The sequence below is a fragment of the Alligator sinensis genome, unplaced genomic scaffold (assembly GCF_000455745.1).
Source record: "Alligator sinensis unplaced genomic scaffold, ASM45574v1 scaffold520_1, whole genome shotgun sequence".
NCBI classification, from domain to species: domain Eukaryota; kingdom Metazoa; phylum Chordata; order Crocodylia; family Alligatoridae; genus Alligator; species Alligator sinensis.
Window position 1 is genome coordinate 200,774 of NW_005842064.1, and position 14,019 is coordinate 214,792.

Here is a 14,019-nt window from a genome sequence, read left to right on the forward strand (position 1 = left end):
CCCCTGGGGCAGGGGGCTGGACTTGATGATCTTCCAAGGTCCCTTCCAGCCTGAATGTCTATGAAATCTATGAAATCTATGTTCCAGCACTTGACCACCCTCATACTCAGAAAGTTCCTCCTAATCTCAACCTAAATTTCCCCTACTGAAGCTTGAGTCTATTATTTCCTCTAGAAATATTGATTCCAATCAATTTTTTCATTTGGATTTCTCTCCCTGACAGGAAAATTGAAATGTTTCCTTGAAATCAATATTCTTCCCATGGAACATACTGTTTCATTCCAGCTATTTTTTCCTATAGGATAATTTTTTGTACAAAAAAAATATCCCAACCAGCAGGAGTGAAGTGGCTTTTTTGGTGAGCAGACATCAAGATCAAATCCAGAACAGCTTTGAAGTAACAGTTTCCCAGGCCCAGGTTAGTTTTAATGCATTCTCTGAGCTTTTATTGGCCTTTTCTGGGCATGTTTGAAACTGCCTGTGAAATCACAGAGGGGGGTCTCTGTTCTTCTGGGCAGATTATAATCTGTCATCACCAGATACAGGGTGAGGGAGGGGACTCCGGGGAAAAAGGTAATTTTGAGTGGGGGGACCTATGTAAACATAGTTTGAACGCTTTGTGTTTCTATAAAGTCCTTTGTAAACATGAATGGAGCTGCACAATAATCCTGGGAGATGAGGGGGTGAAATGATTTCTCATTTCAGACATCACGAAGAGGTTTAGGGACTTGTTTAAGGTCACCTATCAGTGGCACAGCTGGGAGATGAACCCAGGAGTCTGGCCCCTGAGTTTTGATAAAGCATCTAAGAGGATCCAGGCATCCTGACCCCCATTCTACCTGCTTTAGCTACTAGACAGCACAGCCTCCCAACCCCAGGAGAAGAGCCCAGGCTTACCAGTCCCTCTACTCAAACTATGAGACCACAGTAAGAATTCCCGAGTCCTGGTTCCCCTTCTACCCACTTCCCTCCCCGTGGGATCCCACTTCCCTCCCCGAGCCAGACAAAGAACCCAGGACCTGGCCCTGAATCCTTCCCAAGATTCCAGCCCCTGCCATGTTACCTCTGTCAGCACAGGTTTAGTCTGTGGGGGGTGGGCAGAGTGGAGGGAAGCAGCGACAGGACCCATCGGAGGGCCGGGTCTGGGAGTCGAGCCCGGCTGCCAGGGAGTGAGTAAGTGCAAGAGCGAGTGAAGAGGAGAAGGTAATTAAAGAGGGAGGCACTAGCCACAGCAAGTTCCCACAAATGAAGGCCCCGAGGCCATAGACACTACACAACAAAGCACCGAGCAATTATTTGGCTCCAGTGGGAGGTGATGGTCCCATTTGGAGCCGGTTTCAGCTGGCCACCCTGGGGCTTTGCGGGGGTTTGGCACAAGGGGTTGTGGATGCTCAGAAACAATGTGTGTGAGCATCCTGCTGATGGTGTGCCAGTCCCCCCCCCCCCCCCCAACTGCAGGTAAGGGGCAGAAAGGCCCACCTACCTGAGAACCTGCTGTGTAGAGGGCCTGGCTTCAGTGCCTGGGTCTCAGACTAATGCATTTTGAAGACAAGTTGCTGGTGGGGCAATGGGAGTCAAAATGGTCCAGAGCCACATGGATGGACTAAGGATAACAGCAACGCTGCTGGTGGGAAGGGGCAGCTCAGGTCATTGCTCATCATGGATTTTTTGTACCTGCCATAACAACCTGTCCCAGACACCCCAACACCCACCACAGCAACCTGCTCTAGACACCCTGACAATAGCAAGCCGCCCTGGACACCCTGACACACACCCCAGCAACCCACCCTAGACAACATTTCAACCCACTATAACAACTTGCCTTACATACCCCAATATTCTCCATAGCAATCTGCCCTGGGCACCCTGCCACCCGCCACAACAACCCATCTTGGACACCTTTACACCCACCACAACAACCTGCCCTGAACCCCTTGACATGCACCACAACAACCTGCCCAGAACACCCCACAACCACTATTTACAAACCTCCCCAAACACCCCAACACCTTCCATAGCAACCTGCTCTAAATAACCCAAAAAAACACCATAACAACTTGATCTGGACACCCCCACAGCTGTCAAAGCAACCCTGTCAGAATACCCCAACACCTGCCATAAGCACCCTGCCCTGGGCCTCCTGACAACCAGCACAGCAACCCACCCTGACACTCTGACACCCACTGTAGCAAACCTTCCTGGACATCCCAATACCCATCATAGCAACCTGCCCTTGACACTTCAATACCTACTGTAGCAACCCTCCATGCTCTGTAGGGTTGAAACCCACACCTATGACCGACATTTGCTATGACCCACAGCTCTCATAGCAAGTCATCCTGGATAGTCCAACACCATAATAGCAAAGACTGCACAAACAGCATTCACCTTAACAGAGACTAGAACTCTGCTGTAAAGACACAGGCCTGGACAACAGAAACAAAAGAAAATCTCCCTCACCTGTTCACAGATGTTAGTCCTTTATCTTCTCTGTGGGCTCAACCACTAGAGAACAATATAAATCACTGCCTCATACCCTCAAAGCCAGCTTCTTACTCTAGCCACAGTTAAGTACCCTCTTATTCAGACTAAATCTATTTACTATCAATGCAGCTGCTACTATAAAAGGATCTATTCACCCATCTGAGGGTGTGGACATACTGCACGCTTACTACTTAGTAAATTGTCATAGCTACACAGCATAAGTGGAGCAGACACATGACATGCAGCCCGGACAGGTAGTAAATCACCCAAACCCAGGGTAAAGTTACACCTCATAAAATGTATAGTAGCTTTACTACATATGAAAGTTACTAACTACATGGGATGTGCTGTGTGCCTACCCCCCTCAACAGCTTCATCTGGGGCAGCAATCTGCTCAACGTAAACCTGCTTCCCTGCCACCTAGTGGCCACAGCACCTTTTGCAGGTGTCTGGCTTGGGAGAGCAGGTCATGTGCCTGCTTCTTACTGGGCTTGTCTACACGTGGTCCTTTTAAACAGGATTAGCCTAAAATCACCATTTAAAGCACATTAAGGGTGTGTGTCCACACATGTACACCCTTAATGCTCCTTAAAAATGGTGATTTTAGGCTAATCCCACCTAAATTTGATACCAGTTTAAAGCAAGGACCAAATTTAAGCTGGCATAGGTAACTCAGATTAGCCCACGTGTAGACACTTAAAGTGCATTAATGCAGTGTGTGTCAATGGATGCAGTGTGTGTTAATGTACATTAGCATGGCTACACATGCGCTAATGGGAGTTAGCTATGCCAGCCTAAATGTAACGTACTTTAATGCTCATTAGCACATCTACGTGTAGATGTGTGCCTAAATCATCTTAATGCACCTTAAACAAAAGCACATTAAGTTTAGGCACATGTAACTACACATGTAGACATGCCCCCTGTGGAATAGGTTACTATGAAGTATTGTGAGCACATCTATGTGTGTAATTAAGGTGCATGAATAAACTTCAGAGCTTATTTTCCAGAGTTTATTGCTCTTGGGCATGCTGTTTGCATGTGCACCTGGGACTGCAGCACACTGAGCCAAACGGCACAGCCCCAGCTAGTAGGCAATTGGGTGGGGGTAGCCTGCCAGCCCAGAGCTGCTCCCTCCTGTTCAATGTGCTGTGGAGAGGCTGGCTGGGGCATGAGGGTGCTCCAGCACAGGGTTAGCCAGCAGGCAGCCCCTACATGGAAGCACCTCCCCGCCCCAGCCAGCCTCAGCAGCATCTGCACATGCATTGCGGCAGAGTAAAGAACTCTGCCATATGATAATACCCGTGTTCATAAGTAGGTGAAGATGTTGAGACTTTACTGCATACTTAATTAGTCAGCTCCGCATTAAATGTAAATTAATCAGCAGTAAATTGTATTGTGTGGCTGTGCTGCCTATCACCTGAGTCTCATTTGTTCTGGAGGGTCACCTAAAACCCACCAAATCCTTATGCATTGAAGAGAGCATGGGGCTTTCCCCCTCCCTGCCATATTCTGTCCTTCCCATATTCCCAGAGAATGCAGATGACAGCCCCTGGGCTGCACCACTCCAGCAGCAGCAGAGATGTTTGTGGCTTGTTTCTCCCCAGCCATTTTTTTTAAATGTAATTTGTATCTGAGGCCAAATTAGCCAAAACTAATTCCAAATCCAAGAGTCCAGAACTATAAGTGGCCCTACTACCAGCAAACATCCTCCACCCACTTCTGGGGCTTCAGATGTTTCCAAAACCTTTGGTGGGCATCCTACTTGCAGGCCCAAGCCCGGAGGTTTGGGGTTCGTATGCTCCCAGGTTTTGCTTGCCCTTAGCCATAAGGCCCTCAGAGCCATGCACCATGAGGTTGCTTTGGTGCTGAGCAACCCCAGGGCATGGGCAGGGGTCCTGCAAGGAGTGCTGGAAAGCGGCTGTTCTGTCTGACTGTAGGTGAGGGGCCTGATTCTCTGCTGCTCTGTGCTTGGAAGGAGAGTGACCACAGCAGCGCATACAGCTGCAAAGCTGCACAAGCCACTGGGCCCAGCTATCTGCTCACCCATGAAGGCTGGACACCCCTCATTCCTCATCCTGTCCTGTTCTAGGGACATTGATTCTGGTCCTTTCTCTCCCTGCTTCCTGTGTGCCTCCCTTCATACCCTTATGCTGTTGAAATACCCCAGGGGCTCACAGATTCACCAGGGCTATTTAAGCTCCTTTGTTTACCAGGATGCTCTGGTCATGCTCCTGTTGGCAAAGTCCAGCCAGCTGTTTTTTGAGATTCCAAAGCCCTCTGAAATAACCTGGGCTTTGGATTGGACCCATAAATCAGCCACAGGATTGAGCGGGCTGGGGGGATGAATGTAAGCCTCAGCCATGTGAGCCTTCCCCTCGCATAATGTGCCACTTTTTCACTCTTTGCCCCCCACCTCCAGCTCCCGCCGCCTCTCCCAGTCCAGTCTCCACTGTCTCCTGGTGTGTTTGATGCTCAGACAGCCCCTCCTCAATCTCCTGCTCCCAGAGGAGCGGAAGCCGAGCCACAGACAGATAAACACAGGTGGGAAAGGGAGAGCGTTGGTTTATTTATGGTACAGAATCCACCCACGGCGACAGGATTCCTAATGCATTGTAGTCACTAATCTGGCTGGTCAGAAGTGAAGTCCCAGCTCCCTTTCCCCCCACAGTTCCTCTGGGCTTGAGCCAAGCAGAACAATGGGCCCTAGTGAGGGCATGACCATCCCTATTTATGAAACCCTAAGGCTGCTTGCCCTGGCCCAAAGCACCCGCTCCTGAGCCCCAACCTTGCCCCATAATCCTGCAGTTCTCCACCCCTGTTGCCCTGATCTCAGGCAACCCACTTGATACTCTGCTAGTGCCTGGCAGACCTACTCCAAAGCCGTCCCCCTACTCCCATCCTTAATCTCTCTAGAATACTGGTACCAAATCCGCACAGGGATGGTAAGGCACAAGGAGATGCCAGGTAGAAAATGACCTTTGATGTTTTAGCCCTGTCTAAAGCCAGTGCCCCCCAGAAATGCAGCCCCAGCAGGTGGCTTTTGGAGGCAGGACCCTGTGGTGGATGGGACTGACTCAAGCTGACTCAGCACCTGCGGGTGGCTTGAAGTTCAGACTCCCTGAGGTTCAGGGATTTGGAGGCACTAGGAGCCAGACGGCTCCGTGCTCCTGAGTCATGGCGGGGGGGAGAGATCTTAAGGGATTTGGGTTTCTCTCTGTGGGGGATGTCACAGCTCAGATCTCTGCCCACTCCCTGGATAATCAAGGCAATTAACTAATTGGCAGCCCAATACAAAGTCCTCTGGGCGCCTTGTGTGCTAGCTGGGAGGAGACCCCATGCCTCAGTCCCCATCCCCTCCTGCCCTACTCCCTTCCCTCTCTAACTCTCTCACCTTGCACTCTCCGTCCTTCAGCCCCTTGTCCTCCCCACCAGCCCCTCCCACAATTATATGACTGCTGCCTTCTGTACCATCCAAGCAGGTTTCTTGGGCAGCCTATGCAGAGGTCACACCTGGGGCATAGTTGGGGCAAGCTCCACATCAGAGTAGGACTGGACATGTGCCGGCCAGAGTCAGACAAAGAATAACAGTGGATCCTAAGGGTCACTGGAGGTGTCTGAGGCAATATAAGCCAGGTGTTCATCCACAAGTACCTTCATCAAGCAGCACTCATTGCATTAGAGCAGGCAACCTCCCTTGGTCCTTAGGGAAAGGTTCCCACACAGCCATGCTTCCTAGACTCTAACATTTCTTTGCTGTGGACCTTTCATGTTGGGAGAGCCTGTGCCCATGACTGGGGTCTAATTCTGCATGGCTAAAGGTGGCATGGATGTGTCGCCTCTACACAACAAGTTCTGGCTGCAGTCCTGACTCCACGACTGCAATGCCACAGTTTGTCTACATGCAAATGTTAATTTAGATTAAGGCAAACTGCAAACGTCAAACACAGCTGAGCTCCTAACTGCCTATGTGGACTTTCTTATTCCAGGATAAGAGTGTCACATCCTAGTTCTACACAGCCCACACTAGAAGTACCACTTTCATGCTGAGGACACTTACTGCAGTTTAACCAACCCACGCTAAAAACAAATGCCTAAGCATCCCCATATCAACGAACCCAGAGACAATGCCAGGGCTGTGACAAATCAGGGTTGCCTAGTGGAGCACTTAGCTTGGACTCAGGAGACTGTTATTTCTGTTCTCACCCCAGCCACTGTCCTGCAGGGTGACTCTGGGTGAATTCTGTTCTCAACCCAGCCACTGTCCTGCAGGGTGACTCTGGGTAGGTCTCTTTGCCTCAGTTTCCCCACCTGTAAAAAGGAGATGATGCTACTGAGCTCCTTTGTAAGGTACCTTGAGATTTTGCTGGGTGTGGTGATCGTTCATTCTTACCAAGGTGGGGAGAGCTCTAATTCTTACCCCACCCACAGCCTAGAATTCCACTAGGATACTGAGAAAGTCCTGACTCAGACAGGAAAAGCCATCTTCCTAACCCATGGCCTGTACCACCTCTTGCAAGTCTCCCATAGAAATACTGAACTGTCCCAAACCTGCTTAAACTGTGAGGGCCATGGGAATCCCATGCTATAGATCAAACCAGAAAAGCAGAGACAGGAAAGGAGAAGCCTGCAGAGAAATGCTGGAAATCCATGGTGGGGTTAGGGAGAGAAACAGATCTGACATACATGAGCCTTTGCCATCTTGCAAAACTTTCCCCAAGTTAAACAGTCTCCTTGACCAACTCTGCAGCCCTCTCAAATTAGTCTCCTTGAAAGGCCACAAGATCAGAGGGGTAGCGGTAGGAGGCAAACCCAGGGCTCCTAGGCCCTAGTCTTGCTATATATGCCACAGTGCCTCTCTAAGACCACCTACTGCTAGGTTTCTGTAGCTCTCTCCCAGCCAGGCTGGATAATTGCCTTCACCCCCCACTCCTGCCCAACCAGGCTATTTCAGGACCATTTATTATCTGAGAGGTGCAGCCGTGCCAGGCTAGTTCAGGAGGCGATTCATGGCTATAATTGGATAATTTACTACAATTAGCCTCTGAAATATTTATAGCCAGCCCAGATTTGCGGAGCAGCAAGGGACACTGCATAGCCTGGCGTAGTGTGATCCTGTAATGAGAGACGCTGCTTTGTGCGTCCCCTTGCAGAGGGGTGGTGAGGGAGTGTGATGCAGCATCTCCCAGCACCTCTTAGAAGACCAAGCCAGGGTGAGGGGAGGGTGCTAAGAGTTACCTAGTTGTAGAAGCACCAGTGTGATGGTTGCTGAGCTGGTCAATTCACCAGGAGGTTTCAGAGTGAAGAACATGAGCTGCAGTAGTTTGAGCTGACTCTCTGCCTGGAGCTCTACCCAACCTCACATTCAGGGGACCCTGCACAGACAGACACCTATTACATGGGAGTAGTGAGTGGGCTCTCCTGACCCATCCCACACCCCTGTGTCTTGCTCATGGTTGTCTTACTGTCCTGCTCTGCATCACTGACTTTGGTCCTCCATGTGAACAAACTGAGCTCCAATCTGGACAGTCCTTGCTGCTGTGATGTTTGGGGGTTTCTGGAATGGAGCAGCTCCATGGCTGAGAGAGAGGTGACTTGTCTCCTTGCCTGTGCCTGCTCCATTGATGATCCAGTGTGTCTCCAAGGAAGCTTACCTCTTGCCTTACCCCTTTCCATGCCAGGTCATAGGGTGACGGGCTGAGCCTCAGGATGCCTCTGGTGGCCTCACTGCTTGGGGAACGGGAAGAAGAAACCCTCATCTCACCCCAACAGCTAGCTTAAGCATGGGTCCTCTCTGCCCCTTCCTTGAATCTCAGCTCCCTTTCCCCATGAGGTGCAGAAAAGGGATTGTAAGGGTGTAACCACTTCAAAGCCCCTCACCCCACCTCCACTGAGGTGACTTAATGTCTGCTACTCCATGCCAGGGAGGGAGCTCCCCTGAGGGGGAAGCCACAAGGCCCCACCCTAAGTAACTGGCTCTCAGAGCAGCCTGAGGGCCGCCATTGGGTAGGAATGCCCACAGATTGCTGTAGCAAGGGTAGCTGTCTTCTTCCCTGAGTCCTTAGGCATTTATGCAGAGCCCTGCATGAGCTGACACTCATCCTACCCAACAACTTGGATGGAAAGTCATAGTTGATGGAAATGTGGCTCCCTCTCCTGAGCAAGGGTCTCCTGCACCAACTGCACTGTGTTTCCTTCATTTAACCAGGCAAGTACCTTTCTTCCCAGCTCGCCAACACCAGAGACCAGGTTAGTTGCAGGACTGGGACCAGAACCCAGGAGTCTAACCACATTTCCTCCCAGTGCCAGGGAAAGAACCTAGAAGCCTTTTTAGTCTCCTGCTCTAACCACTAACCTGCAGTCCCATCCCCCAGCAAGAGACTGAATTCAGTACCCCAGTCATTCCTATGCTCCTTCCAAAGCCAGGAGCAGATGAGAACCCAGGAGCCCTCATCTCCTCAGTACCCTACTCTAGCAACAAACCAAGATCTTCCATCACCCTCCCTCTTTTAACCACTACCCTGTACTTCCTCTCCCACCCCAGGGCTCCCCAGAGCCATCAAAAAGGATTAACTCTTGCAGCTGCCAGCTTGCTTACTCTTGAAACTGCTAGAGCCTCTAGTCCTTTATACGCAGGGGGCCCATCTTAGCTCCTGCAATGCAGCTCAGTTCCTCCCTCCCCACACTCCAGTCCCTGGGGTCCCTTCATAAGTTCACACCCTGCTTGATTTCCTACTCATCCCCATTCACTCCCCTCTAAGCTCCCCATTGCTCAAGTATTTTCCTAGTATGCTGGCCTACTTCCCTTACAACTACTTGTCTCCCCACTGTATTCTCCTCCTTCAGGTCCACGGACCCTTCCTAGCCCAGTTTTTTAGGCCTATCGCAACCTCTAGCAGTGAATCCCCTATAGCCCTGGGCTGAGAAACTTCCACTGGTGGGCAGTGAGAGCCATTCAGCTAAAACACCGGTGCTCAACCTCTGGCCCACAGGGCTCCTCACAGGTCTGGAGATTTGGCAGCAGGGGTGCGATGGCAATTGACACTTCCACTGCTTCCCCTCCACCAAATTTCTAAGCCCTGAGGGCCAGATGACACAGCCCTGTACATGGGGCTAGAGCCAGGCCTTGATTCAGCATGTGCAGTTGGGGCCACACACTGGGATGGCCCTGCACACTGGACTGGGCCCAGGCCAGGTCAGTCCCACATGCCAGATCAGGCCCACGGACCAGATCCAACCTTTGAACTGACCCCACACCACGCACTTGGCCCACGTAGCTGAACGGTTGAGCACCACTGGGCTACAGAGATAGTGTAGTGGAGAGAGAGATGCTACGTCATTTGGGACCAGAGAGGACACCATGGGCTGTAAGGATGGTCCCTGCAATCATATCCAAAGATGGGACCCCTGGGGTCTAAGGGACCTTTGCCTTGAGCACCCCCCAGGCTCCACTGCCCACCCAAGGCTCTGAGAGCGCATGGGACATGCACTGTGAAGGAAACAGCTCTTAATTCCCGCCCACCAGGCCTTGGACCTGTGGCTGTGGAGCGAGTCAGGACCCGCCTTCCCTACCGCAGTCCGTGGGCTGGTGGTGAGGGGGAGGAGGTCTGTAAAATCCTTTGCCTGTTCTTTCTGTTTGAAGGTAGATCAAAGACCATCTGGAATCCTAGTAAAATCTCAGCAATGTGCTGAATTCTCAGGCTGCCTGGGAGCCTGTCCCAGGAACTGTGGGCTCCACAGTGGTGCCATCCCCAATCCCACACCTTTGACCTAGGGTGGGAGTGGGTGACCTTCACTTCATGGATTGCCTGGATTGTAGTAAGAGTTGGCTTCCTTAGCCTTTGCAAGGTTTCTACTTTTGAGCCTCACAACCTAAGCAGCACTTAGTTGGGATGCGCTTGAAAGGGAGACCTGTCTTGAATGCCTTGTACAACGACACTAAAAAATGGTGTAGATCAGTGCTTCTCAACCAGTGGGACGTGTTTCTCAACCACTGGCAGGACTCAAAGGTTGTGTAGGTGGAACTTCAACTCATTGCCCGATTGAAAAAAATCAGTTGTTTGCACTTCAAATAGATGAATCAACAGATACCTTGAACAATTTTGTGGGGTTTTGTTTTTATCATAGTGGGACCAGGGTTTTTTGACAAAATGGTTGGTGGGACATAAGGTACAAAAGCTTGAGAACTCGGCTCCTGTAGCAAATGTAGATCTGCTGGTATAGATGACTTTGTGGAGGGTGCTCTCCCCTCTGAGTCAGGATGAAGCCCAGGGCGATGTTAAGAGGTGCTGTGCTACAGGGAAAAGATAACTGAGTACAGTGAACCATTTCCTCTGGGTCAGAACTGAAATCCAGTGGTTTAGTGTCATAGTGGCAGTGGGGGAGAACACTGTCCTGATAAAGGCCTTATCTTCTAGATGAGACCTAGAAGTACTGACCAGTTGTGCTCATAGAGTGTACGTGGCACTTTCCCCCACCCCCTCTCCCCAAGGAGGCACTAGTTCTGCTGCCCTTAATTAAATTCCAATCTGGGAAATTGTGTTCTACTTTCTAATTAACTTTTCCAGCAGGCTGCAAAATACACTTCTTTATTTATTTTGGTAGCATATTTGCAACCTACTCTAACTTCCACAGAACTTAGTGGGCATCTTTGCATCGATTTAATGGGAGCTGGCTTGGGCTGTTTTGGGAGGAAACAGGTTCAGGGGTATAAATACTTACCTTACTTCATCGAAGCTAAGTCTCTCTGACTTTAACAGGACAAGCTTTGGGCCCATAAGGTTAAGTTTTTTGCCAAAGGGATCACTGTTCTGTTGTTTTTTTTACAGTACCTGGCACAATAGGCTCCTCATCCATATCTGGCCCTATTAAATGTTGCTGCAATTATGACAGTGATCACATTTATGATAATGATTGATGGGCAAGTAACTAATATTATTCAATAACAAACAAAAAAAACCCGAGTTGTTAAGTACCCAACATATAAGTAGTTGCTTCAGATGTTGGGACCGTTGGGTACATCAGATGTATATTTAGTGCATTGTCCTGGACACCGTGTACTTTGCAAAAATGCCCAAAGCGATCAGATGAGCCCATATGATTATAAATGGAAAGAGAGGACAAATGCATGGAATAGAATTTTTCTGTATTTACAAACTGTGGCCAGACCATCTGTTTGGCAAATATCATCCCACCACATGGGACAGAGCAAGTATAAGCACTGCAGAAAGCCTGAGAAACCCAATTGCAAATGCTGAAGTGTCTGACGCCCCCTGGAGTTTAAAAGTGACCTCTTCAGCAGCAGAGATTGCTAATCAAGTTTCAGCAGGGACTGGTTTTCAAGAGACTTCTCACCCCACATCGTGCCAGTTTCCTTCAGAAGGGGCCATGGTAAACAGTTCACTCTCCCTTTCAGCGGACACTCTCTGCCACTGTGTGACAGAGGATACTGGGCAAAAAAGACATGGTAGGATGGTTTGGATAGTAAGGGTTTGGATAAGGATGATCCAGCCTCAGACAGGTAGATGATCTCTGGCAGTCCCTTCCAGCCCTACTCCTCTATGTATCTATGGTCTGACCCAGTGAATGGCAGTTCTTATGAGTCTGGTCCTGGGTAAATGAGCCAGATCAGAGACAAAGGCCCATGTGAAAGATAAGGGGAGCTGCTGGGTGCTGAGAACATCTGCAGACTTGGACCTTCTTGAGATGCCTAAAGGGAACCGAGTTCTGTTGCAAATCAGGTCCCCTGTGACAGCCTTGTCCTGAGCTCTTAAAAAATAGAGCCAGGGACCATCTGGGAACAAGGAGGAGTGGAAGTCGTCTCAGCTGCCTCTTTCCTTCACCTCTGCCCCTTTGCTCTTCAGTGGTAAACTCTGAGAAGCAGGAATATGCCTTCCTGGTTATGTGGGCTAAAACATACTAGTTGATCTAGGAGCCAATTGTCTCAGGCTTTGACTCACATCAAAAGAGGTGCAGGACGGACCACGTGTGTCTTGAATGGCAATTACCTTGAATTAGCCCTCATCATCCAGAGAGAGCTGGGGGGTGGAGGGGTGGAGTTGTTGGCAACTTCTCCATTGGGGGATGATCTCTGCCACGGCTGTTTGATGGGTCTTGAAGTGACTAAGAGTCCAATCCTTGAGCCACAGATCCATCCACAGAAGCTGCTGGCCTTTCCACAGGGGAGAGCAGGCCTCAGGCTGGGATTCCTCTCCTTTACCTTCCTTTGCTCTCTCTTCTCTGCTTGGAGGGCAAGATGCTTTACCTCAAAACAGGCCGCTGCTTAGTCGAGACGGCAGTGCCACTGGAGTCGGCCAGCAGCCAGCTTCTCCCAGCTCTTGATGTCGGCATCCACTTTCTCGAGGTGTGCCTTCAACATGCCCTTGTCACAGTTCCTCAGGCTGTCACAAGACCTCAGGCTGTTACTAAGCTGGGAGCAGAGCACTTGCTTTAGGAGTCAAGAGTCAGGCATCCGCGCACGACGTCCAGGCCAACAAAACTGGTGCTCGAGGATCACCAACTCCAGGCTGGTAACCCTAGCCTCAGCAAAGATCCTGGCACTGGCGTGGCCACCTTCCCATTTGATGTGGAAGATTTCCTGGAGGCGTCCAGCCCCTCTAGGCTCTTGAGAAGATAATGGCAGGTCACCCACGTTTCACATCCATCGACTGGAGTGGGGCGCCACAACAGCATTATGGACCTGAACCTTGGGGTCTTTTTGGAGATTGTGAGGGACAAAGGCACTCATCTCCCGAAGGAGGCACTTGTGCACTGGAGCTCCTCATCCATGTTCCCTCCGGGGTAGTCTACAATCAGTGCATCAGGGAAAAGGAGGCTGGAAGGGACCTCAGGAGGCGTCTAGTCCAACCCCTGCTCCAAGCAGGACCAGCCCCAGCTAGATCATCTCAGCCAAGGCTCGGTTTAGCCACGTCTTAAAAACCTCCGAGGACTGAGACACCACCACCTCCCCGGGCCCCCGGCTCCAGGGCAGCCGGGCGGAGCCGGCCAGGCAGCACCCCTGTTGGGACAGGCGCCCTCTAGAGGTTCAACTGAACCACCTCCCGCCCTGATTGGCTCCATGCCATGCCAATCCATGCCCGCCTCGACCAGTCGCAAGTGCCCCCCACTAACTCCGGCTTCTTCTTCCAGCCTGGTTTTCACGCCCCCATTTATCAAGCCAGGGCAAGAGCGAGAGCCCCGCCTCGCTCCCAATTGGAAAGCTGCGCTCTCCATCAGCAACCCGCTCCTCTCACTGGACGCGCGTATCCGTCCGTCATTCCCAAAGCCGTCGCCCATTGGCGGAGCCGCCATTCCATCACGGGGGGGCCGCTGGCACGGCTCAGGCGTCCATCAGGGAGAGGATTGGCCAGCGCCGGGCAGCCGAGGCTCCTATTGGCGGGCAAACGCGCGACTCGGGTGCAGATTGGCCAGGCGGCGCCGGAGGGGGCGGGATGTGCAGGGCGGTGCCCGGGCGGCCGAGGAGGAGGAAGATGGCGCCGTGAGGGGGTCGGAGCCGCCGCCGCCTGCGCCGCAGCC

General features: G+C 51.2%; 1 protein-coding gene across 2 annotated transcripts in view; it reads left to right on the forward strand.

The window, feature by feature from the left end:
- Positions 1–11,618: 11,618 nt before the first annotated feature.
- SP2 (Sp2 transcription factor) overlaps positions 11,619–14,019 on the forward strand; it is a 19,054-nt gene continuing 16,653 nt past the window's right edge. For both annotated transcript variants that reach the window (XM_006023264.3, XM_025203722.1), the window contains exon 1: positions 11,619–14,018. In XM_006023264.3, coding sequence (XP_006023326.2) covers positions 13,562–14,018 — 457 coding nt within the window. In that variant the 5' untranslated portion in view covers positions 11,619–13,561. The remainder of the gene's footprint in view (position 14,019) is intronic.